At 39.9% G+C, this 27,315-nt stretch overlaps 3 protein-coding genes across 6 annotated transcripts; all 3 read left to right on the plus strand.

The window, feature by feature from the left end:
* On the plus strand, window positions 1-10,803 carry LOC103382506 (ras-related protein Rap-1b). 2 transcript variants are annotated; one of them, XM_008315326.3, is made up of 8 exons: window positions 1-170; window positions 5,021-5,090; window positions 5,598-5,666; window positions 6,420-6,476; window positions 6,646-6,786; window positions 7,022-7,165; window positions 7,256-7,348; window positions 7,449-10,803. In XM_008315326.3, the coding sequence occupies exons 2-7, from the start codon at window positions 5,034-5,036 to the stop codon at window positions 7,340-7,342; spliced, it is 555 nt and encodes a 184-aa protein (XP_008313548.1). In that variant the 5' UTR covers window positions 1-170; window positions 5,021-5,033; the 3' UTR covers window positions 7,343-7,348; window positions 7,449-10,803. The 2 variants fall into 2 exon arrangements, with proteins under 2 accessions (XP_008313548.1, XP_008313547.1); XM_008315325.3 differs by having other exon boundaries at window positions 22-170; window positions 7,434-10,803.
* A 414-nt stretch (window positions 10,804-11,217) lies between these two features.
* Window positions 11,218-19,314, plus strand: mdm1 (Mdm1 nuclear protein). 2 transcript variants are annotated; one of them, XM_008315323.3, is made up of 15 exons: window positions 11,218-11,437; window positions 12,421-12,514; window positions 12,696-12,863; window positions 12,950-13,171; window positions 13,284-13,381; window positions 13,485-13,619; window positions 14,230-14,388; window positions 14,494-14,573; window positions 14,670-14,736; window positions 16,967-17,181; window positions 17,268-17,399; window positions 17,907-17,989; window positions 18,100-18,324; window positions 18,475-18,531; window positions 18,663-19,314. In XM_008315323.3, the coding sequence occupies exons 1-15, from the start codon at window positions 11,420-11,422 to the stop codon at window positions 18,770-18,772; spliced, it is 1,863 nt and encodes a 620-aa protein (XP_008313545.1). In that variant the 5' UTR covers window positions 11,218-11,419; the 3' UTR covers window positions 18,773-19,314. The 2 variants fall into 2 exon arrangements, with proteins under 2 accessions (XP_008313545.1, XP_024913195.1); XM_025057427.1 differs by lacking the exon at window positions 11,218-11,437 and adding an exon at window positions 11,495-11,525.
* A 1,133-nt stretch (window positions 19,315-20,447) lies between these two features.
* Window positions 20,448-25,810, plus strand: il22 (interleukin 22). 2 transcript variants are annotated; one of them, XM_025057428.1, is made up of 6 exons: window positions 20,448-23,780; window positions 23,900-24,172; window positions 24,624-24,689; window positions 24,783-24,932; window positions 25,140-25,199; window positions 25,397-25,810. In XM_025057428.1, the coding sequence occupies exons 2-6, from the start codon at window positions 23,954-23,956 to the stop codon at window positions 25,514-25,516; spliced, it is 615 nt and encodes a 204-aa protein (XP_024913196.1). In that variant the 5' UTR covers window positions 20,448-23,780; window positions 23,900-23,953; the 3' UTR covers window positions 25,517-25,810. The 2 variants fall into 2 exon arrangements, with proteins under 2 accessions (XP_024913196.1, XP_024913197.1); XM_025057429.1 differs by lacking the exon at window positions 20,448-23,780 and having other exon boundaries at window positions 23,822-24,172.
* The last annotated feature ends 1,505 nt before the right edge of the window (window positions 25,811-27,315 follow it).

The following is a 27,315-nucleotide window of genomic DNA, read 5'->3' on the forward strand; positions in this document are numbered from 1 at the left end:
TCTGTAATGAGTTTTATTTTGAAAGAAACAAAAATACGTCCAAATATCAACTGTAGCTTGACATCTTAGCTCGGTGGCAGCAGGGAGGGAGCGGCTCTGGTAGAGAGACAACCACACAGAGTGGAGGAAAGGGAGAGAGCGAGAGCAGCGGAGTGTACGGGTGGATGACGGTGAGTTGCGCTTCCTTTTCACTTTATCAAACCTAATTTATTATTTTTTTGTTTTTGTTTTTTTGATCTTGTTATCTAACGGCACTAACCCGGAACAGACCGAGACATTAACTGTGAACAGACCCGGAGAAAGGCCGGTGCCGAGCTTTGCAGGGCTGGGTTTGCGGAAGCGAGCGGACGGCGGGCTGAGAGACAGACAGAGGGAGAGAGACAGGCGGGGAGAGTTCAGACAGACGGACTGACGCTCAGTTATAAATAATATTGTTAGTGAAACTACAGCTGTGCATATACACACACAATTAGGGAGACAGGTGGGAGCATCATGGCGGCCGTCTGTCTGTCTGTCTGTCTGTAGCGGTCTCTGAGCTCCAGCCCTTTCGCTCTTTTCAGGCAGCAGGGCCTAATGCCAAAGGTGGCCGAGCGGGGAGCGCCCCGAGTCGGCCACAGAGCCTCGACACTCACGCGGAGCTGCTGGGGGGAAAAGACATGGGGAGAGCGGAAGTTACTTATCACAGAGGGTGTAGTTTAGGAGCGTGCGTGTACATGTGTGCACATGAGTGGGCTTCGTTGTACTGTCAGCAGCAGACGCACGCGCACGCTTGGTCTTGACAGGCCCCACCTAGTTGTGGAGTCTGTGCGTGCGTGTGCGTGCGTGAGGATGTCCATCTCTCTCTCCAACAACTTTACTTTAGTTGATTAACACTGTGCTGCTTTCACTGTCGATAGGAAAATCGAATTCGAAATGCTGTAGTTGAATCAGCGCTACTTAACAACCAGTTGTTAGTGAATGTGTCGGGGGACTTGAAACTATTTAAATCCTAACAATTTTTACATTAATTTCACCTTTAATTAATGGGATTAAAGGTCCTTGGAAAACTGGGTTGTATCTACATATCAGTGGACACCACATGTGAGCTGCCAGATGTTAAAGCTTCAACACTGGACCCTTTAACGTGGCGTCATTGATGACCTATTATCATGGTCAGTAGACAGTGACTTTCTCGTAGACCAGGCGTGGGCTAACTTTTGTGACCCGCGGGCCACAATGGGTCCTAAAATTTGACAGGTGGGTCAGGAGCAGAAAGATGGAGGAGTATAACGATAGAAATCAATAACAATTTAGACAAGTTTGGCGAGCCATAGCAAAAAGCCAAACAAGCCGCATCCGGCCCACAGGCCGTACTTTGGCCCAGCCTGACCCAGACCATGTCAGTGCACTGCGTTTGTTAGTGAAACATTTAAAAATCGACATACATCCAGAAGTGCTTCATATACACGTGTCCAAACTAGAATGTTTTCTGTTCCTCTTTAGTCTCTTTCAAATGAATACTACCTCAGAGCTAGAACTTTAAAAACAGTTTTTAATGCTATTGCATCTGCATACCTTCCTGGTTGAAATCTCCACAGTTTCGTTGACTCATCTAAACCAGACGCAACTGACGGAACACATTTTTGAACACACCAGTGAGTACACACTCTGCGTAGAAACACATTGGACCAACAGATTGCCGAAGAAGTCTTGCTCTGCTGTCAAATTTTATTTTGCATGAGCCACAATTTTGCTGTGGCTCCTGCTCTGAAGTTTGCGTGATCTCTACATCTTTACTACTAGTCAACCCAAGGATGTTAAACTCCAGAGGGGAAGTCACAGCACTACATTGCGCACTAGCCAACATGTCCACAAGGAGCAGCATCTTTCAAAACTTAAAGGCACATTTTTAGTATTGTACTTGGGATTTTGTATTTGGAGTTCTTGACAGTATATGGTGGGAATGCATCAGTAACTTTTAGATTTTGTAGTGCCACGAGAGGAAGCTAGCATCTTTTTTTTTTAGTCATTCCAGCCATTAACAGATCTATCAATCTCGATCTAGCTATTAAATGTTTTTCTTTTTCCGTTTAAAAATGTTGAACCCTTTGCGGCAATTATGTGTTAAAAAATACTACATGTCATGGCTTAAAGATTTTAAAATATCTATGAGTTCTTACAAATCTAGAAGTGTTACCATACTTATTTATACACCGGGCTGGGTAGTACTGTGACTGAGCGACAACTTGGCGATCACAGGGCAAGATATTGCCTAGCTATTTACAGAGGAGGAAACTATGGGTGGCTCCAAAAATGTTTTCCAGTTTATGGTGTCCCAAAATGATATTTTTATTACGGTGGAAGCTTATGTTTTATGTTGACCTAGCCTCAAATATTTTCCATTTTGTTCTGCTGGGTTAGTCTACTTTTCCTTGATGCTCTTATCATCTGAGAGTCCATGAACTGGTCAGGACTTGTTGCGTCACGTTGAAGAGACTTGCCGAGTCACGATCTGATCAGTCTTTGAAATCTTCTCGGCTCCGTTTTTCACTCACTCCCGGACAGAAGACAGACTAAGGAAAGTCCAACATTTTGGGATAATTCCTCGGTTAAGAAACATCTCTCATCCAGGCTGCTTCAGTTTTCTTGCATTAGAAGTGAAACATCTTCAAAACAACCGAACCAGTCCAGTTCCTACTCCTGAACTACTTAGACATTAACTCCTAATAATGTTATTGTTTAGGTCTTGGTTGAATGTAGTTTTATGTAAATGCTAACGTTAAACGCTCATTGCTAAGGTTGTACTTTTATTAAAGGACAAGGAAGTTCAGGAGACTCATGGTTTGATGATAATGCTATAAAAAAGTATCGCGCCCATTTTATAAGAACTATGAAATTCCTTATCGTCTCGATCTATGCTGACCTGGGTTAAATCGTAGCCCGAGGACGTAGCGTTCTCACTACACTTTCACCTGCCTCAGGCTAAATGTTTCACAGAAACGTTTACGTTCTTTAGTGACAGATTAGATGTAATCTACAGGTTGTCGCACCTGGTTTCGCTTAAGTCTCAGAGTCATTGTCTTTTTTCATAGATCCCGTCTGAAGTTGATTACTGTTGGCTAAAGTCAGGATAGGCTAGGACAGTGGTTTCCAACCTGTTTTGTCTTGTGACCCCATTTTGACATCCTTAATTTTTTATCCTTTTTTTTTCTAGATGTAGATTTTGTTTTTCCTTGATCACATGTACAGCTAGGCCAGCTTGTCTTTCAGACGACCCCATGTGGGCCTGTGACCCCATGGTTGAAATTTAAAAAGTTAGGATCACCTGTGTTCAATATGTGAATGAAAGTTGCTATACGGACATATGGAAAAACCAGGATTTAAAAATGACACCGTAGATAAAGTCTGTCTTTTGTTTACTCCAAGCTGTAAAACCGTTTCATTTGTTGAGGACTTAATGGCCACAGGTGGAAAAGTGATAGCTGCTCCCTCCAGACAGAGTCAACATCACCAGACGTATCTTGGGTTTTTAGACACCCCGCAGGTACGACCGTGTATCTACGGTCCGTGGACGACTAATGGATTATTGGTACACAGAGATACTAACGTTTCCTCCTGACATTACCAAACCCTTTTATCTCACTATCATGGTAACCTTAAAGCACCATCTGTACACAGGAAGTGCTGCAACTCAGCTTCCTCTATGTACCGTATGTCTTTGTGAGGTCCAGTTTTCAGCCTTTTTTTGTTAAATTTGAGTTTGAAACATTTTCATCTTAAAGCTGTGACAGACCTTCAGTGGTTCAGGGAAGACGTCAGTTTAACCTTGGGTTCTGGATTCAACATTCGAGAGTTTTATTTGTCACGTTATTGAAGTATAACAAACAGTGAAACGCAACCCTGGGTCACTTCCTTAGGTGTGTATCGGCAAGAGAGAAAAAAAGCCAACGCAAAATGAATCAGACTAGGGTCAAAAGTTTTGACGGACAGCAAAGCTATTATTTTCACTGATACTTTTCTGTTGAACTTTCAAAATAACTATAGGTATAATTTAAATTATATATTTAAATTATGGTAAAATATATGTATTTACATATAAATATAAGTTTATAAATTATATATTTAAAAAACGTACAAAATCTCTCGAAAACAAATCAAATAATTGAAACGAATAGAAAAGTAAATAAAAAAACAAATCAAAATGTGTTATGACAAACTAAGCTAAAAACAAAATAGTCATTTAGACCAAAATATATTTGCAACATACTGAAAGATCCTATACAGGTATTTAAAATTTGATGAACTATGTAAAGGGTGTCAAACATGCGGCCCGCAAGCCAAAATTGGCCCACTCAGGGGTTCAATACGGCCCACTTGATGAACGTTGAAAGTGTTAACACCCCATGTTAGTGATGTTCTCTCAAATATATATATATATATATATATATATATATATATACATATATATATATATATATATTGATAATTTTGTTATGACCGTACTGGTCCGGCCCACTTCTACTCAGGTTGTATGCGGTCCCTGAATCAAATTAAGTTTGACATCCCCGTTTGTTCCTGTGTGTGTGTGTGTGTGTTTACACACATACCAGTCATGCTTCACTATAATGTTTGTAGCCTCTGGTGCTGGTAGTAACAAGAGCCAACATGACACTCGCACTCTGCAGAGTTCTACAGCTGTGACATCATCACCAGCTGGGCGATCATGTGACTTCACTGTTTTCATGTACTCAACGAGATGCATGCTGGGTAATTATTACTTTAAAGCAGGAATAAGGAAGTCTTTATCTGTGTGTGTGTGTGTGTGTGTGTGTGTGTGTGCGTAATTGATGGTTTTCAGTTCCAGGTACGTACACAGTGAGGGCGGGGCTTATGTAAATGCTGCTCTCTGATATGTTGTTGGGAAGTGATCACTTGTAACCTAGTAACCTGCTTGTCTTCTTGTTACACTCTCTCCTTCTGTCTCTCTCTCTCTCTCTCTCTCTCTCTCTCTCTATGTGCCTCTGTGTCTCTCGCCCTGCAGACAGACAGTCAGAATGCGTGAATACAAACTGGTTGTTTTAGGATCGGGAGGCGTTGGAAAGTCAGCGCTGGTAAGTCACAGGAAAATACTTTTTTTTCCCCTTATACTTTTGATAATAGTCATTTCTGTGTGTGTTTTGTGGTTTTTAAAATTTTAAATACTAGTCTTTTAGCACGTATATTCATATACGTGCTGACAACGCAATATAAAGTTAATAATACACTTGACACAACAACAAAACAAGGAACTGTAACAGTATAAGAATAGAACACTATTGAAGTCTGAAGTTTATTGAATTCAATTCTAAATATAAAACAGTTTAAAGGGTGTTTCTCTCTCTCTCTCTCTCTCACACACACACACACACACACCATTACTCACACACACTCTGGTGTCAGTCTCTCCACAATGCTGTGATTTAGTGCAGTCATAATGGAGACGTGTCAGTGTGTCACATTAATTCCAATGAAATGAGTTTGAATTGGACAGAGAACAAAGCTCCATTAACATCACTGCCCTACTTCTCTCTATATCGCCCTCTGTCTGTGGCTCTGTCTCTCTGCATCTGTCTATCCAGACTGTGCAGTTTGTTCAAGGAATCTTTGTGGAGAAATATGACCCAACGATAGAGGACTCATACAGGAAGGTAAGACGACCGTCGGCTTCAAAACAAGCTCTACTCTAGTTTCTCTTTTATGGAAACATACAGTATATGTGCACATTGTGAAGGCTGCTTTTTGAATAGGGGTGTCAAACATACGGCCCGTGGGCCAAAACCGGCTTAGTAGGGTGTTCAATCCGGACCGCTCTATGAATTTTAAAAATGAAAACAAAAAGAAAATCAGTTTATGTTTAGATTTATGTTTAGCTATGTTTTGTAAAAGGATTATTATTTCATTAAATATGAATTAATAATAATAAATATCTAATATACTTGTAAAACAATGGGGGGAAAAACATGGAATTGCAATGCAATTTATAATTTATTACAGTGTGATTGTACTGGTCCGGCCCACTTGACATCTAATTAGGTTACATGCGGCCCGTGAACCAAAATGAATTTGACACCCCTGCTGATGAAGTGCACATCAGCAAAAATCACCAGAAAAATTGAACTTGAACAAAATAAGCACATGCATGTTGAGCTCTGATGGGCCATTTAAAACGAGGCGGCGGCCCGGATTTGGTCCACAGGCCTTGAGTTTGACATATGTTCTAAGGAGAAATCTATGAACTGCTACCAAAGCGATTTCCTAACATTTCGACTCACAGGCCTTGAGTTTGACATATGTTCTTAGAAGAAATCTATGAACTGCCAAAGCGATTTCCTAACATTTCGACCGTCTTCGTGTCAAACAGTGACCAAATGGTCTGATGTTTTTTTGTTTTGTTTTTTCAGCAAGTGGAGGTCGATGGACAGCAGTGTATGTTGGAGATCCTAGATACAGCAGGAACAGTAAGAACTACCGCTTGGACTTAAAAAAAAAACCCACCAATTTATTAAGTTTACACCAAAAAAAAAAAAAAAAAATTCAGCTGCCTCACGCCTGTGGTGTTTTATATCAAACACCAATTTATTAAGTTTACATCTGATAATTTCAAAAATCAACTTCCTCCGTCTGCAGGAACAATTCACAGCGATGAGAGACTTGTACATGAAGAACGGTCAGGGATTCGCTCTGGTTTATTCCATCACAGCTCAGTCTACCTTCAATGATCTTCAGGACCTCAGAGAGCAGATCCTGAGAGTGAAGGACACTGAAGACGTGAGACATATTTGAATTTGATTATTAAAAATCAACTGCATTACACGCCCCTAAAAAGAGAACTGTGCATATTAATGTAGTTACACACTACTGGGGCCATCTGCTGGCTAATATTTGGTACTGCAAAATGTATAACGTCAATTGAAATTTATTTTTTTTGACCATTAAGGAATTTGATTTTCCATGAAACCTATAATGTTGTGATCTCAGTTGTAAAAATGTCACGGTGTTGCAGGTTCCTATGATCCTGGTTGGAAACAAGTGTGACCTGGAGGTGGAGCGTGTGGTGGCCAAAGAGTCAGGCATTGGTCTCGCTCGTCAGTGGAACTCCTGCGCCTTTTTGGAGACTTCAGCCAAGAGCAAGATTAACGTCAACGAGGTGAGTTTATCATACCAGATAATTCATTTCTTTTAAAAATCAGCACCGATTAAAAAAAGTTTTACACTTTTTTTTTTATTTTTGGTGCAGATCTTCTACGACCTTGTGCGGCAGATTAACAGGAAGAGTCCAGTTCCGGGCAAAACTCGCAAAAAGTCCACCTGTCAGCTTCTCTAATGACAGGTCGGCATTGGTTAATTATTAATACAATGTTTTCACACAAACGCAATTGATTATTTATCTGACTTTTTTTTTGTTTTTAATCCAGTTTTCTGCTCATCAGACCACCAACCAACAGACCAACCAATCACAGGACATCTTCCAGCTGGTCACTCCCCTTTAACACCTGACCACACCTTCTGTCCCTTCTATCACCCTCTCTAACAGAGACTTTTGCCTTGGCTTCATTAAAAGAAAAACATCAAACCATCAGCGGAGTTGACGTCCATAATGAGGATGCGGAATGCAGGAAATCTGGGACGGGAGAACAGGGGTTTTGTCCAAACAATGTAAACTACAGTTTCCATCTTGCGCTCTGCTAGGCTGTTTTTTGCGCTAGGGGAGTGGCTTCTTGCCTATTTGATTTTTGTTCTTTTTAAAATGTTTCTTTCCTAGTGTTTCTTTTTCTTTCTGTATTTCCTGCAGCACTGAGTCTTTAACGCCATCACCATCACCATCGGCCATGTCGGTGCCGGAGTTGCCATGATAATGATGACGTAGCACCGAAAATGGCTGATTTCAATGTATGTGCGTGTTTGGCTCTGGTTTAACCTGTGGATTTATACCGTGATTATCATTATTATTATTATTATTATTATATTGGTTATATTTCTGACCATGTTTAAAAAAAAAAGTATAAAATTTCATGGTATTGTTTTGTGGGACGAGGTATGAAATGCAGCAGGTTAGGTGTCAGCTCATGGTGTTGTTAGCTCTGCGCTAACCTATATTAGCCAAGGCAGATATTTTGGCAGGGTTTTCAAACCCTACGGATTTACCACTAATTCAACTGTAGTTTTGGGCTAGCACGTTCTTCATTAATTTAACAAGCCTGTAAGTCTAAGCACTTTCTTTAAACTTTGAGACATTTGTAGCATGATAACATGGCAACACGATGATAGCTGCTAGCTACTCGCTCTGACAGCGTCCGTAGTTGCCAGCTTTCATCTCTTTTGTTAGCTTTGGGCGAGTTTTTGCTGGAGCTGAATATATTGATTTAGCTGCGCTAGTAGTGATGAAATGCCTACAAGTGTTTGTAGAGATTTTGCTCATCTGTTCTGAAACAGTAATAGTAGCAAACCATGTGCTAATTTGTTCTGTGAGGAATATGCTAATGGTTTGTCATTATTTTCAAAGAAATAGAATACAGTTGCTAAGGCTAACTGGTTAGCATTAACGGCAGCGGCACAGAGCTGACATCAAATCTGTTGCTCAGGGCGGACATGTTGCCTTTAGACAGCAGACTCACACTGGTCCAGTACTTTAGCTTTGTGTGTATGTGTGTGTATGTGTGAGAGTGTTTGTTTAAGTAGCAAAAGTGAACCAGGCCAGTTGGGCCTAAAGTGAGGACGTGGCGGTTTGTTATTGTTACTAATTACTGAACAGGACAAAAGTGTTGGTTCTGTTTCATTATCCACATATGTATCTAATGATTAATATTAATAATAACCCCCCAAAAAAAGGTTGTTCGTGGAAAAAGTTATTCTGACGGTCAAACTATTTTCATTGACCAGATGAATTCATAGAATTTTTTTAGTATGATGGTCAAATATTAGTGGAAAAAAATTGATGGAGCTGGTCAGATGCTCAGATCAGTATTTAAATTTTTAATTGTGCACAAAAAATGTTTGTAAACATCCAAAAAATACTGTTTTTGCTTGGCTAATGAGGAAGAGTTTGCATCACTTTAGCCAAATGATTCAGTGTTTTTTATTTCTTTACACTGAACCAGCTCCTCGTGCTAATTTGTGGTGTCTCTCCTTTAAATAAGTCATTTGGAAAGAAACAACGCTGTTTCAGTTTAAAAACACATTGTGTTAGCATTAAGAGCAGCGTACATGAAGATGATTTTAGTGTAAATAATCCAAGTATAATCTCAGTGTTCCACAGAATCACAGCCAAATTTGAGAGGTTGGGCTTATAGATGTAACCACACCCCCTATTGGCCAATACGCATGGTCAGACAAATCAGTTGAATAGTCCGTGTTCTGTTTGAAATGCAAGTAATTAGCTTGCAGGTTCAGTGTGTTTTGGCCGGTGACCTCTGTGAGTTCTGCTTCTGCACAGTGTTTCAGTGGTTTTATAACTGGTACCATGGTACCGACATCAGTACTTCATTGGCTCCTCCTCCGGTATGTTCACTCATGTAGCATGTTCATATTTTTCTCAGAACTCGCTCTGACCTCCAGGAGGTGCTGTGACTGTTTGCATGCCCCTGCAGAAGCTTTTGACTAAGAGACAAAAGTCAGTCTTTGGCAATTGTGACTTGTTTTCAGTCCAGTGCTGACTATTGTTTTGATAATGTGCTGTGAACAGTTGAAGCAAATAGGACAACTGAAGTTTTGAAAACAGCCAAAATAATTTCTAACAGCAAAGTTTTCAGAAAGTCTTGGCATAAAAGTTCTTCCTATTATATGCAGCATAAAAATGGGTCACGTGGTTTCATTTGACTTAAATGAAATATGCCTTTTTTTGTGCTGCATTATTGTTAAAGCCTCAATGTTCTCACTACTGCCCCCTGTGGCAGAATGGTAGAAGACACCCACAGCATCTCTAGCCAAAAGAAAATCAAGGGAAAATGCCATGTTTTTACATCAGTATATTTATTTTCACAGACTTGACAAGACTTGACAGAGAAATATTTCTATTTGCAAAAAAAAAAAAAAAAAAAGCAGTTCTATGTAAAAGGCCACAAGAGGCAGCAATGACCCAACATCACGCTCGGATACTAACACAATCGAGCCAGGCAATGGTGCAATTTTTTTTTTCCAAAATAAATTTCAAACGGGACACAATCACATTTATTTTTTGTCAATTTGTTTGAAAAGAGAATTTTTAATTTAATCTTTTTGACTACGATATTACCTACATTCTGGTCCTATGTCAAACAGGGCATGTTAATTTTTATTTATTTTATCTTTAGGTCATGATTGGCTGAGTTGTGGCAAACATTAATTATATATATATATATATATATATATATATATATATTGCTTTCATCCAGCCAATCAGATATCTTAAAAATAGTTGCACCTGCAGTCAGATGCTGGTAACCTTGTGGTCAAGAAGAAAATGTATGATGATGACATCACTGAGATATGGACCTGCTTGTGTTTCTGTGTATGGCATGATTTGTGATGTGTTTGAGGTTCAGATTCAAATCTCCACTTTGTAACAAATGCGTGTGTCAGAATTTGTTTGGTTTTTTTTTTTCAAATGGTAAAAATCTGAGTAAAAATTAAAAAAAAAAAAGCAGCAGTAGTGCAAGCTCTGAGGTCAGGCACGGGGTGTGGAGGAGGAGAACAAGGAGGAGGAAGTGGATGAGGGAGGGGAGGAATGGAGGGAGAGGGTGAAGCCAAATGTTAAGTAAATAACTAAAAAGCCTTAAATGAATAAAAGTGGTGCAATTTTGTAACAGCGAACTGTGTTGAGTTTTTGTTTTTTGGACAGAAAAACAACTGTGAATGAATAATAAGTAAAAAAATGTGTATATATACATATATGTATTTATACACATAAATATATGTATGAACTTGCCTTTTTTTATTATTATCCTGAATTATAAATTCAATAAGAAAGGTGAAAAAATATCCTATTAATATATGTATTTTTTTTAAGCATCAAAAACAATAACGCCTTAGAAAACGTATTAAATACTCGCGTCAGTAAAATAATAAAAATAAATATTACCGGTTCTTGTTTGCCTGAAGTGCTTAATAGTACTCCTCTTGTTGACTGGGCTTTTTTATAGTATCTTTTTAGTTGAAATTTTTATCCTTACAACCCGAGTCCGGTTTGACGTCATATAGTTGCTAACGCGACTGCGCGTACGTGACGCCGCAGTGGTGCTATAGAAACAGCGGCGTATGAAAGTGACGCTTTGGCTTTAACTAGTGCCGCCGGTTAGTTCGTTTACGAGCAGAATACACTATTTTATTTATTTTTTTCATATAACGAGCCAGTCAACCGACTACACACCCCACCGGTCAGTTGGTTGGCACATTGTGTGATGTTTTGTGCAGCGGTGGGTGCGCCATGACTTGCCGCTACGAGGTAAACAACAGAAATTACAACAGGTGTTAGCAGTGGCTAACTAATTATTCCTAACTGACATGTAACTGACTTAAAAATTGCGTTAGAGGTGAGTTTAATTGTCTTTTAATAAACTCATTAATGAAATAGTAGTTACGGTTTACCAGAGCGAAGTAACCAACCTGTTGAGTCGCGAGTAATCTGACAAAATCTGAAAAAATAATCCGCCTTATCCGTGTAACAGAGATTTAACGGACTGGCAGACTGTCGAGGTTATTATAGTAAACGGAAACTAATGCATACAATAGAAGCAATAATAACATTGATAAGTAGCTGCAACTGTATTGTTTGTTTAAAAAAACTTGACTAAAACGTACTGAAATTATAGATAAAATGCCCCTCAGAAATGCCCCCTTTTTGACGTGTGTTTTATGAATGACTGTTTTGTTTTTTGTCTGTGTCTTTAGCCTTTTGGCTATTTTTGATGCTAACACTATCAGTATCTAACCTCAGCAGTACGTTTTGAATTGAAGGCTGCTATTTTGCTGTTTTTCTGAATACATTTTGACATATTTTGAAATACATACCTACACCTGACTAACAAGCCGCATTATGGGAAAACTAATACCAATACAACTCATAAAAGCTAAACATTTAGCAAAAAATGAAAACTACATAAAACTACCAAACTCGCTCTAAAACGATATAAAACGAAAATAAAAACAAATGAAACTAAACTAATGGGAATTCCATAACTATTATAACTGTGGTTTACATCAGACTTAATTTTGAAAAATCCTAATGTGAGGGGTTTCACATTTGAAGTCATTAGCAGTGGCTGTGAGTGTATAATGTTTACGTGTTGTGTACGTGTTGAGATTAGCAGCATCTAGTGGTGTAGTCTCGTGTTTGGATTAAATATCCATAATGTCACTATTCTCTCTCTAAGTACAAAAATTAATTAAACTGTATGTTTGATATTTTGTTTTATTTTTGCGTTTTAGAGTGAATACCGTAGGCAGTATGGAAAATCTTGTGGAAGGATTCCGTCTTCTGACTGCTACGCCCCAATGGCTGGCCTTTGCTCCAGTTACTTGGGTATAACACCAGAATCATCATCTTTTTTTGTAAAATTGTCTCTAAAAAAAATCATCTAAAAGTTAGCCAAAAAATATATTTTAAAAAAAGCTAAGCTTAGCTAGAAACAGTATAAAATGTTCATGGAAGGTACAAGTACAAAATAAAATTTCTAATACACAAAATCAATTTCTTCTCTCAGGTTTTGGTAGAGAGCCAGACCTGCAGCGTCGAAGAAGGTTTGATGCTGGAGCTCTGGCACGGTCCTACGCCTCCATCTATCGTTCTTCAGATCCGCAGCACCACCCGTACCAAGCCACCGCTCCGAGAACCACGTGGCCATCAAGCAGACACTATGACCACGACCAATGTATTAAAAAAATATTTCATATAAAGCTGTATTTTTGTGGTAAACATTTGCAGTGTTCAAATCCAGCTCTTTCGTCCCTGTCACAGCATATGGTCGATACACCACCACCAACGGCACAAAACCCTTCACACCCAGAGAGGAACTTGAGTCTCCTGAGCGGCATGAGCCCACAACTGGGCCACAACAGGATGCAGAACCAGAAATGCCACTGGTGGAAGGACCACCGGTTGAACCACAACGACCGAAGAGCGAAAGAGAAGCAGCACAAATCGGGTCGGCGGGAAAGTTGACAAAAACATCAACACTTGGTAAATGCAAAACCATTTTGTTTTCTTTCAGCTAATTTGGTCTTATGAAACTGTTCCTCATAAAATAAAATTTATTTCCCTTCTTATTTTTATATCCTTTAATCCTCTTTAGCCAAGTCCTACTCTCCCCATCCTGTCTGCCAGTCAGAGACAGGCCGACCCCCTCCAGCTGCAGCACCGCCATATCAAGCACAGCAGTTGATCACTCAGGTGACAGACCCCAAGATGTGTTTCTGTTTTGTTGAATCCAAAACAGATTCAACAACTACCTTGGCTAATAGATCTTTCTTTTTAACTGTGTTGTGTTACAAAGGACAAGAATGCTTTGAGCCGGCGGGTGGCGCTCAAGTCTCCACATCATAGGCCAACAGTTCCCAAGACAGAGTACCACAAACAGTTTAGTTGGAAGAAACCAGTGTCGCCAACGCCGATACAGGTTGCAGAGCAGGTATGAAGTCATGGATCACACGAGTTTGAGTTAGAGACATGTAGTTAAGCTGGGTGACCAGAAGGTGGAGGCATGAGTCTGATCAGAAACTTTACAAACTCCTACTTTTGTTTTTTCTGCTTTTTTTTTTAGCAATGTGGATACTCATTCATACATGCACGAACTTAACCCTGTTTTTATACATAAACACATTGAGATATAACTCATTAACTGAATATACTTTATATGTTTGTGGTACCCCAAATGAAGAACCCCAATAAATATTTCTTGTATAAACTCTGAATTATCTCTAAAAACTCAAAAAACTTGATTTGACTTTTGTTGATGAAAGAATTAATTTTTTATTTTGTTAGATTAGTTATTTGAAAAATTAATGGTTGGCCATAAAAACATAAAACATAAAAAGCTGTTGAGTCACCAAAATATAGCAGGCATAGCTGCGCAATCTTCATGAATGAATGAATGAATGATTCTTTAATCATTCATTCATGAAGAGATTGAAGAAGATGAAGAACATTCAATCTTCATAAATATGTTTGGACTACAACAGCTGCCTGACCGATTGAGCCGTGAACTTGACTTTACATTTTATAAACTCTACTCCCTGCAGTCTTTGTACACTGGCGTCAGGTCGGCCGTTCCATTCCAGCAAAACCCGGTTTCAATGGAAACAGAATATCAGTGCAGCTACCAGTACATTGAACCTCCCGCAGGACCACGGCTACGGAAACATGTGGAGCAGCCAGCTCCTATTTTTCACACGTACAGGGTACTGATGTGTGTGTGTGTGTGTGTGTTTAAAGCACAAAGGTCAGGTGTGTTCTACTGTTACTTTACTACTATATTACACATTTTCTTTATTTTTACTTTTTAGAAGACTAAAAAAAAGGAGAAGAAGCTTGGACCGTCAGGTGACGGGCCATCCTCACCTTCACCACCAAAGCCAGAGCCCAGGTGTGTGTTTGTGTGTGTTTAAGCACTTGTGTTGTGTTGTACCCTATTGTGTACACTAAGGATCGTAATGTGTTTATTGTTTTATGTGTGTGACAGAACAGAGTATGAGGCCAACTATTACTTGCCAGAACGGGGTGGAACCACATCTGGATACATCCCTCAGGTCAGTTGTTCTCTGTGTGTGTTGATGAAAAATATCCTGAACATGAAGTATTTGTGTATTTTTTGTTTTTCTTCAAAATTCATCAAGTGGGCCGGATGGAACAAGTTAGTGGGCTGGTTTTGGGCCGCAAAATTCATCAAGTGGGCCGGATCGAAGTTAGTGGGCTGGTTTTGGGCCATCGGCCATATATTTGACACCCCTGTCTCACAGAGAACAGCAGGTGTTGAGCCACTGCTGCCTCTCTCAATGTGTTATTTTTATGGCAGGCTGAGTTAACTGGTTTTGGTCGCATGAACGCGTCATTAATTTAACACCGACAATTATTTTCTCACACATCAGTGCACCTTGATTTATTTTCACTTTAATTTGCTCACTGACTCTGAATACACATGCAAACAAACAACTACAGCTCCCACAAGGGACGGGATGTTGATCAGTACTGGCTTGGGACTGACTGTTGTCATCAACCAATGGGAGCCATGGACTGCTGCAGCACTCGATGACTCGTTAGATTTCTTTTTATCATAGAAGTAATATGCTTGGACTGCTGCAGCGCTCGATGACTCATTAGATTTCTTTTATCATAAGTATTAGAAGTAATATGAGTAGTAATATGTAGTTGGAAGTAATGTTCAGTCCATCCCTCGTCAACATTAAATTATAAGGATTTTAACAATATGATGTCAACAATACAAAGCAGCAGAAGAATCAGTTTAAAAAATATAATTGAAAACCAAATTAGATGTTAAACAGTGGCAGGAAAGAAAACCCTCCTTTTACCAGGAAGAAACCTCCAGCAGCTCCAGCCTCAGTGTTCAGCCATCTGCCTTGGCAATGGAAGAAAGGGACAATTACACAATCTGTTAAGATACAGACGTAGGAACAGCTTTAAAAGAAGGGGATAAATTAATGGAGAAAGAGGCAACATTGTTATCATCAGGACTCTAATTAATATGCATGTTTTTATTTGAAGAAATATAGAAAGTCTTCAGTGCACCATGGGAGTTGCCCCAGCAGTCTAGGCCTAAAGGATAACCCAGCTTTACCTGAGAACTAAGAATATAGTCCATCCTATTCCTTCATGATGAGAAGCCAGAACCAGAGTGATATGGTCTCACTTTCTAGTTCCTAATTATTTTATTTTATGTTCAGAGATCGCAGTTTTTTTTCTACTGAAATCGAGTTCAAAGAGGTGAATGATTTCAACATTGGCGTCAGTTCTGGTAAAAAACAACAACTGTGACCTCACACTGACCTCAGATCAGACCCCAGACTTACCATGACCCTGTTTTAAACCACTAACCTGAGTCTGTTCCTCTAAAGCTAAGGTGAAGAAATAGTGAAGGTCTCAAATTCTCCCCCTTGTTATTAACGTTTTACTGATTTAGTTTGTGAGTTTAAAAACAGGTTAAAAACAATTATAAAAACATGTATTTTTTATAAAACATGTATAAAAACAGGGCAGTGATGGCTAAGTGGGAAGTGGACTTGGGTCTGGAGTCCACCAGCTGCCAGGTTACCTCTGAGCATGGCACACTGCTCCCCGGGCACTTAAAGCTGCCCACTGTTCACTTTGGTGCTGGGTTAAAAACAGAGGTCCCATTTGGTTGTGTGCGGTGGTGTGATGTGTCACCATGACAAGCAGTTCACTTTCCTTTAATGTATATCTTTATCTGCCTTCCTAAATATAAACAGTTACAAAATGAGCCTTGCTAAAGTACTACAGGCAAAGGTTAGTCCAAAGATAACTGGCAGAAGATATCTAGCAAACAACTGTTCTCTACATGTAAAAAATAATGATCATTTTCACCTGTTTGGTCTAATTGGTTGATTATATCACGGACTATAATTCAACAACATCTGCTGTAAAGATCGATCTAATGTAGAGTTCTACTTTTTTCATGCTCACATTGTCTTCTGATCATTGTTTTAACTATTCTAATAGAAAAATAATTTTAAAAAAGAGCTACCTGTATTGATTGAATTACAGTTCAGATTTACCTGTGTTTCAAAGACTGACCACAGGAGGCAGCGGTAGACCTGCAACGTGTTTTTGGATTCTGATAACAATAACAACTGAAATATTTTCCATTTTTTTTCCATGGTGTCCCCTTCAGTTACAAGGACCGCTTTGTATTAATTTCTGACCTTTTATGGTCGGCGTTTTTTTTCCAAAGGCATCGGACCTTCTGACCTTTTATGGTCGGCGTTTTTTGTTTTTTTTCCAAAGGCATCAGACTTGCGTCAACAAGCCTGGTCATACCGTCTGCGAGCCTGGGGGGAGAACTTCTCTAGGCAGCACCTGGGCCAGCTCCATTCTCAAAACACTATTCACTGGGAGGACAATGATGACGACTACCCCCCCACACAGTACCTGACAGTGGAACCGTGTCAGCAGAGGGAGGGACACAGAATGCCCAGTGTGGAGCCTCTAGATCTGCCAAGGTCTTTCCAAATACCAGTGATTACCGTTCCTTTACAGCAGTAGGATGGCACGTAACACAATCTGTGACTGTGTGTTTTGTTAACAGTGATTCCGCCTACTCCAGTAAAAGGTCTTCGGCACACGCCACCGGAGGTCCTCCAGCTGAAATACCACAAGCATGGGAACCAGAGAAGAGGGGGCAAGAAGTAGTAGAAGTAGAAGAAGAAAATACAGACGAGTAAGTGATGTCTTGCTGTCTAATTTAAGGACGGAAATCCAAAAAGGACCACTGAAAGGGTTAGAAAATAAACAAACACTAGACTAAAAATCAATGGATGAAAGTATTAGAGAAAGTAATTGTCTAGTTCACAGGTGTCAAACTCAAGGCCCGGGGGCCAAATGTGGCCCGCCAAGGCATTTTGTATGGCCCTGCCGGAACTTTTTATTACACAGCAATAAACAAAATTTGTAACTTATATAAATAATAATCAATTGCAGAAAACATTTATGAATACGTTATGGAGTAGTTACAGCTATACATTTACAACCGGCCCTTCAGCCGCAGCTGTGTTGCAGATGTTGTCGCCTGCAAGTAGATGGGATTTAAAAAGGTTTCCTGTCAGAATGATTTTTACAGTGCTTACATGAGACACATTTGAAAAACGTCTGTGAGATTCTCCAAAGGAAACCACAGGAAACACCTGCTGCCGTATCTTCCATCTGTCTGTTTCTCTGTGTTCGACAGAAGGGAAGGCAGGCTACATGCTCCGCTGATGACGACGAGAACATCTCATAGGACTCACCATGACCTGACCACACCGGTCACTGGTACTGTACACACACACACGCACACACAAACTAAGTGTGAGGCTAATCCAAACTAATGGCTCCAAATAGAACCAGGTCCAATTTCAATCTTTAATTGGTCGCCTCTGCAGGAGGCGCCATGCTGGTGAGAAAACTGCCGATCAGCTCCACTGCAGCTGAGGCGTCGGCCAGAAGAAAAGAGGCTTGGTCCAACAATCCCCATTACCCTCCCCCCGCAGACCACAGGTCAATCTGTAAACCAGCCAGGGTTAGGTATACTCCTCCATCCCAAGAGCTACGACCTCCAGTGCACGGAATACAGGGAATGTTGAGGAAGCCCGACTTTCTGCACAACGGTGAGTCATGGAGCCGGTGGAGCAGAGTGACTGAGTGGAGTGGAGGGTGAATGCACGTGACTGTAAGGTGATTGAGTCACCGAGTCACTGAGTGAGCGACCAGGTGAGTTAACGGCTGAAAGATTGAACTTCCTTTTTGTGTCGTCCAAGGTGATCACGGGGTCAGGCAGTGTCAGTTTATGAGGAAAGCCGGTGAATGTGAAGAGGGTAAGAAGTCCTTTCATCTTTTTCAAAATTGTTGAAAATAAACAAACAGGAAATTGTAAAAAACAGACATGCATGACCATCACAGCCATCACTCACTCTCCGTCTCCCTGTTCCTCCATTCAACCATCCAGATGAGCATTTCTCGAGGATGTCATGGTGCTCCGCAGCCTCGTGTTCCGCTGCGTCGGCTATCTTGGAGCGTGCTCAGAAAAGACGGGAGGACTTTTGGGGGAAAAGATGACCATCGAACCTTTAGCTTTCCTCTATTCATTTAGTTTAATAATGCTATTTAATATTTTTAGTTTTAAAAGACAATTTTTAACAATTTGGCGAAAACTGTTTATATATATATATATATAAAGTGTTATAGTTTTATATTGTTTATGCCAGTTTAGTTAAAGGAGCAGTTAAACTATTTTTTATGGCTTTCAAAATTATGGCTTTTCGATTAATCAGGGGACATTTTTAATTGCATTTAAGTGGATGAACAGAATGATGCAGGGCTGTATATCCAATAATACACTGTCCATTCACTTATTGCTGTAATACACACTCAATACACACAAATTGTCATTTTTTGTAAATGTAACACAGCCTGCCTGTGTTTGCGGAGGCTTCATATTCAGGTCAGACACCAGGCTTGCGTCAGACCAACCTCACTGAGCCCACGGCTGACGATCTGACTGAAACAATTGTCAAATAGATTGCGAGGTTTTGATACATGGATTAATGTTGCTAAGGATACTCGCTGAAGTTTTGAAAGAAACCCTTGCTGTAAAAAAACAAATGCACAGTAAAAAAAAAAAACCTCCACCTTCTTTATAGGAACGTTAATTTGAGTTGTTATTAACACATGGGAAGAATGATGCGCACCGTGTGCAAATAATTCTATTTTCACTTTTATATTTTTAATTTCAATTTTATTTTAAAACTGTGAAGTCCATTGAGACAAATTCGTAAAACTGTGAAGTCCACTGAGACAAATTCATTTTGTGAATTTGGACTAAAATAAAATTGATTTGACCTGTGTTCACTCTTCATTATTCTGAAACACGGTCGTCGCAAGCGTCATTATTTGTAGGATTTTTGTTTTTGTTTTGTGTAACACCTAAAGTTCAAAGCAGCTGAACTCTCAGGTGAGAGACCCTGAGAAGTGTTTCTATTTTGTTGAATCCAAAACAGGAAACTACTTTGGCTGAAAGATCATCTTTTCTCTCTTTCTTTCTGACTGTGTGGCGTTATAGAAGAGGAATGCTTTGGGCCAGAGGGTGGCGCTCAAGTCTCCCCGCCAGTGGCCCACAGATCAGAGGACACAAGCAGTTTAGTTGGAAAAAGACTGTGTCACCACCACCACCACCGATACAGGCTGCAGAGCAGGTATGAAGTCATGAGTCACAAATGAGTTAATCTGATCTGAAACTTTACAAACCCCTATTGTTATGTAATGTAGATACTGGATATTAGGATGGAAATTTAGATGGAAAAAACACATTCCAGTTTCTCACCGTGTCACGTTCCCTTTTCTTTCAATAAGACTGAAATACAAATAACACTTTGTACCTTGTCGCTGGTGGATGTTCCAGAAAACAGTTTTTCTTCTGAAATCTAGTTCAAAGAGGTGAATGATCTCAACATTAGCATCACTTCTGGTAAAAAAAACAAAAAACAAACAGCCGTGACTTCAAACTGACCTCAGTCCAAACCCCAGAATTAACCTGAACCTGTGTTAAAACCAAACCACCAACCTGGGTCTGTTCCTCTGAAGCTGCTAACATCAAAGTGAAGAAGGAAGCAAATTCTCCCACTCGCTGGTTCAGCAAAGATGAAAATTACTCCTTCAGTTTGTAACTTTTAAAACAATGATAAAAAAAAAAAAAAAAAAAAGGTTAGAGTCGGAGGATAATGTGTCATAACATAAACCTGCTGAAACCATGGAGTATGTAGTGTTTTCTACAACCACTGCTTGATAAGAGAGTAGAGTTTATTCCGCAGCTAGTTCTGTTTTAGATAATAACTAGTTTCTGCCTTCATGTAAAAATGACGATCATCTTCACCTGGTTGTTCTGATTGGTTGACTGTATCCCTGACTGTAATGCTACCAAATCCCTGGACTTGGTGAAAGTGTCACCTGATTTGTGATGTTTATTTATTTTTTTTTGCTCACTTTGTCTTACGTACATTGTTAAAATCAAAAAGTGACCAGACCTGACCACAGGAGGCAGTAGTAGGCCAGCGGCTTAGTTCACGTGCTTCTGTGTGTTTCCGGATCAAAACATATGAACTATTTTCCATTGTTTTCTATGATTTCTCCTTTAGCTTCGTAGACAGTTTTGTATTCATTTCTGACATTTCATCGTCGGCAGCTAGCCTGCTCATACCCTATGCGGAACTGGGGGACCCACTTCTCTAGGCAGCACCTTGGTCAGCCGAGCCGAGCTAATCCAATGTAGCTGAAGTGGAGAGACTGAAAGTCAGTGTGTGAGTGGAGTGTTCCATTTTAAAAGTGTTTAAGTGAATGCCTTTTAACAGTGGTATTTTCAATAATCAAATAATTTATACACTGTAGTTTATATTTATAGTTGGAATTCACAGAGAAATCCCTGACCACACACACACACACACACACACACACACACACACACGTGTCCATGAATGCACACGACTTATCTGTAAATTTCCCATTTAGCAGTTGACAAATAATCTGTTTTGTTAGGACGTAACTTGTTTGTCATGTGACGATTGCTGTGTCACATGATCATTAAACATCCATGGGGAAAAATACACACCCGCCCGGCTTCACATTGTTTGTGTTTCTGTGTGTGTGTGTGTTATGAAGGGGATTCACCCAGAGTCACAGTAGAATTCCGTTCTCTTTGTTTGTAGGAAGTCGTTATTCTGTTTGATAAGACGTGATGAGTAATTAGACGGGATCAGGAATGAAGATGAGGAAATGAGATGAAGGTCATATTGGTTAGGGACGAAGTGGACAAGGATGCTGATGAAATGAAGCTCAAAATGGTTCAGTGAGAAAATGTAAAAAAAATGTATTGATGCGATTGAGTGGCTTTAATAAAGAGAAGATGTCAAGTAGGAAAACTGGGCCCAGAAGGTGAGAAAACATGGAGAGGAATTTAACAATTAGAGCAGGGGTGTCAAACATCAGCAATACAGCAATTATTATTATTTATATAAGTTACAAATATGGTTTATTGCTGTGTAATTATAAAATAAACATTTTCAAAGCTTCCGTGGGCCATACAAAATGACTTGGCGGATCGCTTTTGGCCCCCGGGCCTTATGTTAGACACCTGTGAATCAGAGGATGCTAAGACCGAATGAGTTGAATTAAACTGTGGCGATGAGACAAAGATGAGTTGAAGTGTAGTAACGAAATTAGCCAGTTGAAAACAGACGATAAGGAAATTTAGCGATGAAAACGACGAGCCTCTCGAGTGACTTGACTTAAAAAAAACCAACTGTCGATTGTCGAAATAATCTCTTCAATCTTCCCACTAAGATTAAAGATCTTTGTTGGGAGAAGTTGTAAAGCCCCTACTGTACAAACTTCTCGTCAAAGCTCCTCACCTTCAGCCACTTCCTCTTCCTGTATCAAACACCAATCACATATGCGCCACGTCTTGTGATTGGTGGATTGAAGCAGTTCTCCAGCGAAAAAGGAGATCAGGTGGTTGAAACAGGAGCTGCTCGGAGTCTGAGGACGTCTTTGATAATCATAATGTCCTCTCTCTGAGGGATGGAAACGCCTCACAAACTCTTCAACAAAAGCGAAACACTGATACGTCTGCACGCCCACTTCCTGTTGGACGGTGTCCCACTGGGTTCTCGATGAAAAAACATTCACGTTGTGTTGTGCTGATGTTGCGATTCTGCGGGTGTGGCTCAGCTAGGTCGTAAATTAGAAAGTTGTCTATATTCATCTGCAGGTTTACCTTTGCATTCAATCATTAAAAAAACAATACGACCCATGAAAAAACCGATCAGTCCTGTTTCACTGGACACTCGGAGTTCCTCAAGGTCCAAATCGGGGCCCCCACTTTTTTTTTCATTAAGCTTCAGAAAATAAGAAAAGAGGTTAAAACGGAGTTTAACGAACTGAAAAAGTTCCTCAGGGTAATTCGTTTTCAATAAAAAAAATTGTACTTGTGTAAAACGTAAATAAACGTGAACTCGTGAAAATGATTTTTATGACGAACGATTTTCACCTCTTTTCTAATTACAGAAATTTTTACTAATTTTTATTATTTTATTAATGCATTTGTGAATTATTTTTTGGTCCAATTAGCATGTGATATTTGAACTTCTTAAACATTTTAAGTAAAACATTTTCTTTTTAAGAATTTTCATTTCAAATATTTTTGGTGCGATTTTAAGTTAAGTGGTGATTTTACAACTTCACGTTGAAGTTTTAATTCTTTACCATTTACATTTATAATGATTTTTTTTTATTTCTATTGAAATATAAATACATTGAAAAATATTTACAACCTGTTTTTTAAGTTTTTTTTCATTTATATACGTCTTTAACAAAAAATGTGATTTTCTTTTTTTTTTTAATCGTTTGAGGTGTTTATACATTTGTAGGACTTTCCTGCTTAAAAGTTGTGAATATTTCTACTACTTTTTCCTAGTATTGCTAAACTGCAACCTAGTATGTTTTACATTTTATTTTATTTTTTTCCATACATTTTCGATGTGTTTTGGTGAAAAATCAACATTCGCGCTGTTACGAACGTCATTTCTTTTGAAAGACGTCGTTGAATTCATTGGTAGTCGTAAACCCATGATGGAATTGCGGGTTTAAAATCCTCTCACCTTTTCCACTGGTTAAAGCCCAGTATGAGCGAAACGTCTTTGAAGTGTCTCATCAGGTAAAAGGCAAACGTGCAACATTAAATCACACACACACACACACGTACGCTGGAAAAAAAAAAAAAACGAGGAGGAAGTGAGGTCAGCGAGGAGAAAACAAATAAAATGCTACTTTTTGCAATCGAATTCAAGTTCACCACACACTTTGACTGAAAGGTAATTTCCTCTTTGTGTAAGTGACGGTAAACACAGATTATACTAGCTCAGCACTGACCTGTGTGTGTGTGTGTGTGTGTGTGTGTGTCTGTTGGGGTTTTTCTGGTTATCTGTCCTATATTCTCATGGGGGTGGAGGATGGAAGAGTGTATAAAGAGACGGGTTAAGCTGAGACAACTTCACTCAACAGCCTCAGCTCATTGGTGTGACCTGTGTGTGTGTCACTCACACACACACACTCACACTCACACACTCACACTCACACTCACACACTGTCTCTGTCATTCACTCTCTAAACTCCTCTCCTCTATTCATCCTGCAGGTTAAAAACTCTTCATCTCTGCCGTCGTCTTGTCAAGGATTAAACTACGAAAAGATGATGCTGACCATGTTCAAAGACGCCTCCTCCTCGTCCTCCTCGTCCTCCTCGTCCTCCTGCTTTTCCTCCAGGTTGGCAACTTTACTTCTCCTCGTCCTGTCGCTGTTTCTGATTGGCTGGGTTGAGCACACTGTGGCGCTCCCGACCAACCGGCACCTGAGTCCCGTACTGAGGAACAAGGACACGTACCAAGCCGTGCACGAAGTGTCCAAACACGTGAGTCCAATCGATCGTACTCCTGCAAAACTTCAAAAGTTTATTTATTTATGAATTTGAATCTTTTTTTGACATCGGACGTCGTCCTTTTCAAGATCATCGATTTGTGTAATTCCGTGTAAATAGACGTAAATTTCATGCATAAAGAATTACATGCAGCGACGTTTATAGAAGTTTGTTCAGATTAACATCAGTGACACACACTGACCACTGGGGGCGTCAGTAGATCGTGTCTCTAACAGCTAGGTTCACAGATTTATCTGAGGATGCTAATCACCGGGTTAAGGTCTCCTTCAGTAGAACTCGATGACGCGTTCATGTCAAAGAATAAAAACACAGAAATAAAATGGCATTTCTTGCCAACAAAAGCTAACAGGCTTAAAGTGAGAGATTGACGTCAAAGGTGAGACTTTTTGGTTAACGCATTTCTTTTCCCTCAATCTTCCTCCAGTTCCAAGGTTTGGAGACGGCCGATGAGAGCAGCACCAAACTGTTGCCCAACGTCGACCGCAACAAAGTAGGACACATGTTCATCTTCTACGTCCACCGTCGTAGTCCGTCTCGATAGACCTTTTCTCACCGTCTCCCGCTCTTTCTTGCTCTTCCTCAGGATCACATGAGCATCTGCTGCCTCCACGCTAACATCCTGGACTTTTACATGAACAACATCCTGACTCACCACTGCAAGCGGCACGACAAAATTCTCCGACTCAAAGTGGACCTGGCCCGGGTCAGCGAGGACCTGCAGACTCACGGCTGCGTAAGTGTCAAAGTGTTGAAATGCTCCTTTAACGACGACAACAACCCAGTGGAATAATTACTAACCCGTGAAGAAAGAAAGTGAACTTTCTTTCTTCACGTCTCGACGTGTGGCTGCGGTGACACTGTGGTAGATCCTTGTCTGTGTTGAAGCAGCGACAGAAAGATTGAACTGATGAAAATCACTCTCTCGCTTCTCTCTGTTCAGAATGTGACTCACTACCACGACGATCACCACGCCGTCGAGTTCCGCAAGAAACTGGCCAAGGTGAGATTGAAGGAGACCGTTACTTTCTCCAAACTTTTTTACCTAATTTATTTACTGCCTTTTAACTAGTTTAATTATTAAAAAAGAAAACATATTCTATATTATTATAAATGAGAGCAAAGGTCAAAATTGAAAATGGTCGCAGTAAAGATGAAGTACTACAACTACTAATAATGATATTCCTGTGTTCCTTTCAGATGGATGGGGAGCGAGGCATCATCAAAGCAGTGGGAGAAATTGACATTCTCTTCTCGTTTCTCACCGATTACTGCGTCCAGACCAAAAACGGCACCAGCGCCACCACCGTGTCCGCCTGAAAATGCCGACCTGTTCTTTATTTATCCTATTTATTCATTTTGATACACCGAATATTTTTTACGCATTATTTATTTTGTCATTTAAGTTAAAGATATTTATCCGTTTTTTAAAGCAAAACAAAAAAAGAAAGTATTTCTTGACCTCTGTGTCTGTTATTGATCTATTTATTGATCAGTGTTTGAATAACTGAGCTCAGCTTCAGTTGACCATGTTGCCATGTTATGGCTTATGATATTTCCGACGTTGTTGTCACAGTATTTTCTCAAGTGTTGTTTTGTTTACTAACCTGAAAATAAAGCAAACATGAAAGTTTACATCAAAGGAATGTTTCCTCTTTGTTGTACGTATATATCGCTGAGATAAAAAAAGGAAACTTGATCAAATTTAAATCACAGCGCGAAGATGAACTACGAATGGAAATGGAATGGGCCTTTGACGGACGCAGTAAATATTTAACACCGAGTACTACTGCAGGGTGTCCTCGAGTTGTAGCGGAGTTTCGTTCTAATGGCGCGATGTAACTTAAGTCACACTGTTCCTATGTCACTCACCTACGCTAACACAGTGGTGACCTCATAATCTAGGACATAAACTCATCAGAAGAGACTAATGCCTGGAAGCCGCAATGAAGGGCAAAAAGTTCCCAAAAACACAGCAAATCAAAGGAAAGTGAACGTAGCCCAGTCTAATATATGGCGTACGACTGGTGAACGTAAACAAAGCGTCCGCATATAGCGCCGTGGGACAATGTATTCGTCTGCTCCGCTTGTGCAAAATTTGTTTTAACGCAAGTCAGAATAATGGAAAAGACTTTCTTAATAAATTTATAGGAGATGGAGAGATAACCGCGAAACGCTGTAAATGAAGGATGTCGTAAACTGAGGAACCCCATGTATTTACTTCTATTTTTATACACAACGACAAAGATAAAAAGAACTGAGTGTTGGCAACACTGGGCAATACTCTGAATAGACAATAAACTATAAAAATAGTTTCCTTTGAGCTTTTGCTTAGCTAAGCTAATTTTGCTACGAGCACAGCTAGCACGACTACAGAATAATACGATTTTGATTTGTCGTAACACAATCTCAGCAGAACGCCGTCCTGCGCGTTCAGCAGCAGCTTTCACAATGTAGATTAGATTAGATTAAACTTAATTTGACCAATGTCGCAAACGCCTAGCCTTTGGTGGAGACTCTATAACCAAACTTGACGACCAGATAGTTAAGCTGCTAATCTGCTAAACAGGAATTTCAATCAGTTCACGTCGAACATACAGAACAAAGTTAATATGAGTAGATATTCAAAGGAAACGCTCTGCAAGGAAACGTGCGAGTCTGAAGCTGAAGCCGACTTGTGTCAGCACTGCACTGTGGGCGCTGGGCTGTAGATCTGAGTCACCAACCAAGTCTTTCCACGATTTTCTGAGATTGCCTTTTTGTGTGTTTCATCAGAGTTGATTTTGTTTCTGTCTCGTCAGCTGAATACCGTGGTTCGCAGTAATGCATCGTTAACGTTTACGTTGTAAAAACATTCACGTGTGATTTGCTTGTTGTGTTCTAAGGATGAAAACATACGATTCCCCCAGAGGTTCTGTACGTCTCAGCTTTGTGGTTAGCATCGATCTGCTCGAGGTAGAGACTACGTTTAAGTTCAACTAAGTTCAACTCAACACGACGTGTGGCTGAGGTGAAATGAAATCAAGTGAACTTGGCCTCGGTTTTGGACTTAAATCACATGGAGGTTCTGTCGACGTCTGTTGTGATTTGACTCTGTAGGTAGTTGTAGTAGTAGTTTC

This window comes from Cynoglossus semilaevis, chromosome 8 (assembly GCF_000523025.1).
Source record: "Cynoglossus semilaevis isolate Cse_v1.0 chromosome 8, Cse_v1.0, whole genome shotgun sequence".
In the NCBI taxonomy this organism is placed as follows: domain Eukaryota; kingdom Metazoa; phylum Chordata; class Actinopteri; order Pleuronectiformes; family Cynoglossidae; genus Cynoglossus; species Cynoglossus semilaevis.

Bases quoted from the DNA above. Each gene is read 5' to 3' on its own strand.
- il22 (XM_025057428.1), top strand. From the start codon at position 23,954: ATGATGCTGACCATGTTCAAAGACGCCTCCTCCTCGTCCTCCTCGTCC. The intron at 24,933-25,139 runs GTAAGTGTCAAA...CTCTCTGTTCAG, and splicing joins ACCTGCAGACTCACGGCTGC to AATGTGACTCACTACCACGA. The intron at 25,200-25,396 runs GTGAGATTGAAG...TGTTCCTTTCAG, and splicing joins TCCGCAAGAAACTGGCCAAG to ATGGATGGGGAGCGAGGCAT.
- LOC103382506 (XM_008315326.3), top strand. From the start codon at position 5,034: ATGCGTGAATACAAACTGGTTGTTTTAGGATCGGGAGGCGTTGGAAAG. The intron at 5,667-6,419 runs GTAAGACGACCG...TTGTTTTTTCAG, and splicing joins TAGAGGACTCATACAGGAAG to CAAGTGGAGGTCGATGGACA. The intron at 6,477-6,645 runs GTAAGAACTACC...CTCCGTCTGCAG, and splicing joins TCCTAGATACAGCAGGAACA to GAACAATTCACAGCGATGAG.
- mdm1 (XM_008315323.3), top strand. The intron at 14,389-14,493 runs GTACTGATGTGT...TTTACTTTTTAG, and splicing joins CTATTTTTCACACGTACAGG to AAGACTAAAAAAAAGGAGAA. The intron at 14,737-16,966 runs GTCAGTTGTTCT...TTTTTTCCAAAG, and splicing joins CATCTGGATACATCCCTCAG to GCATCAGACTTGCGTCAACA.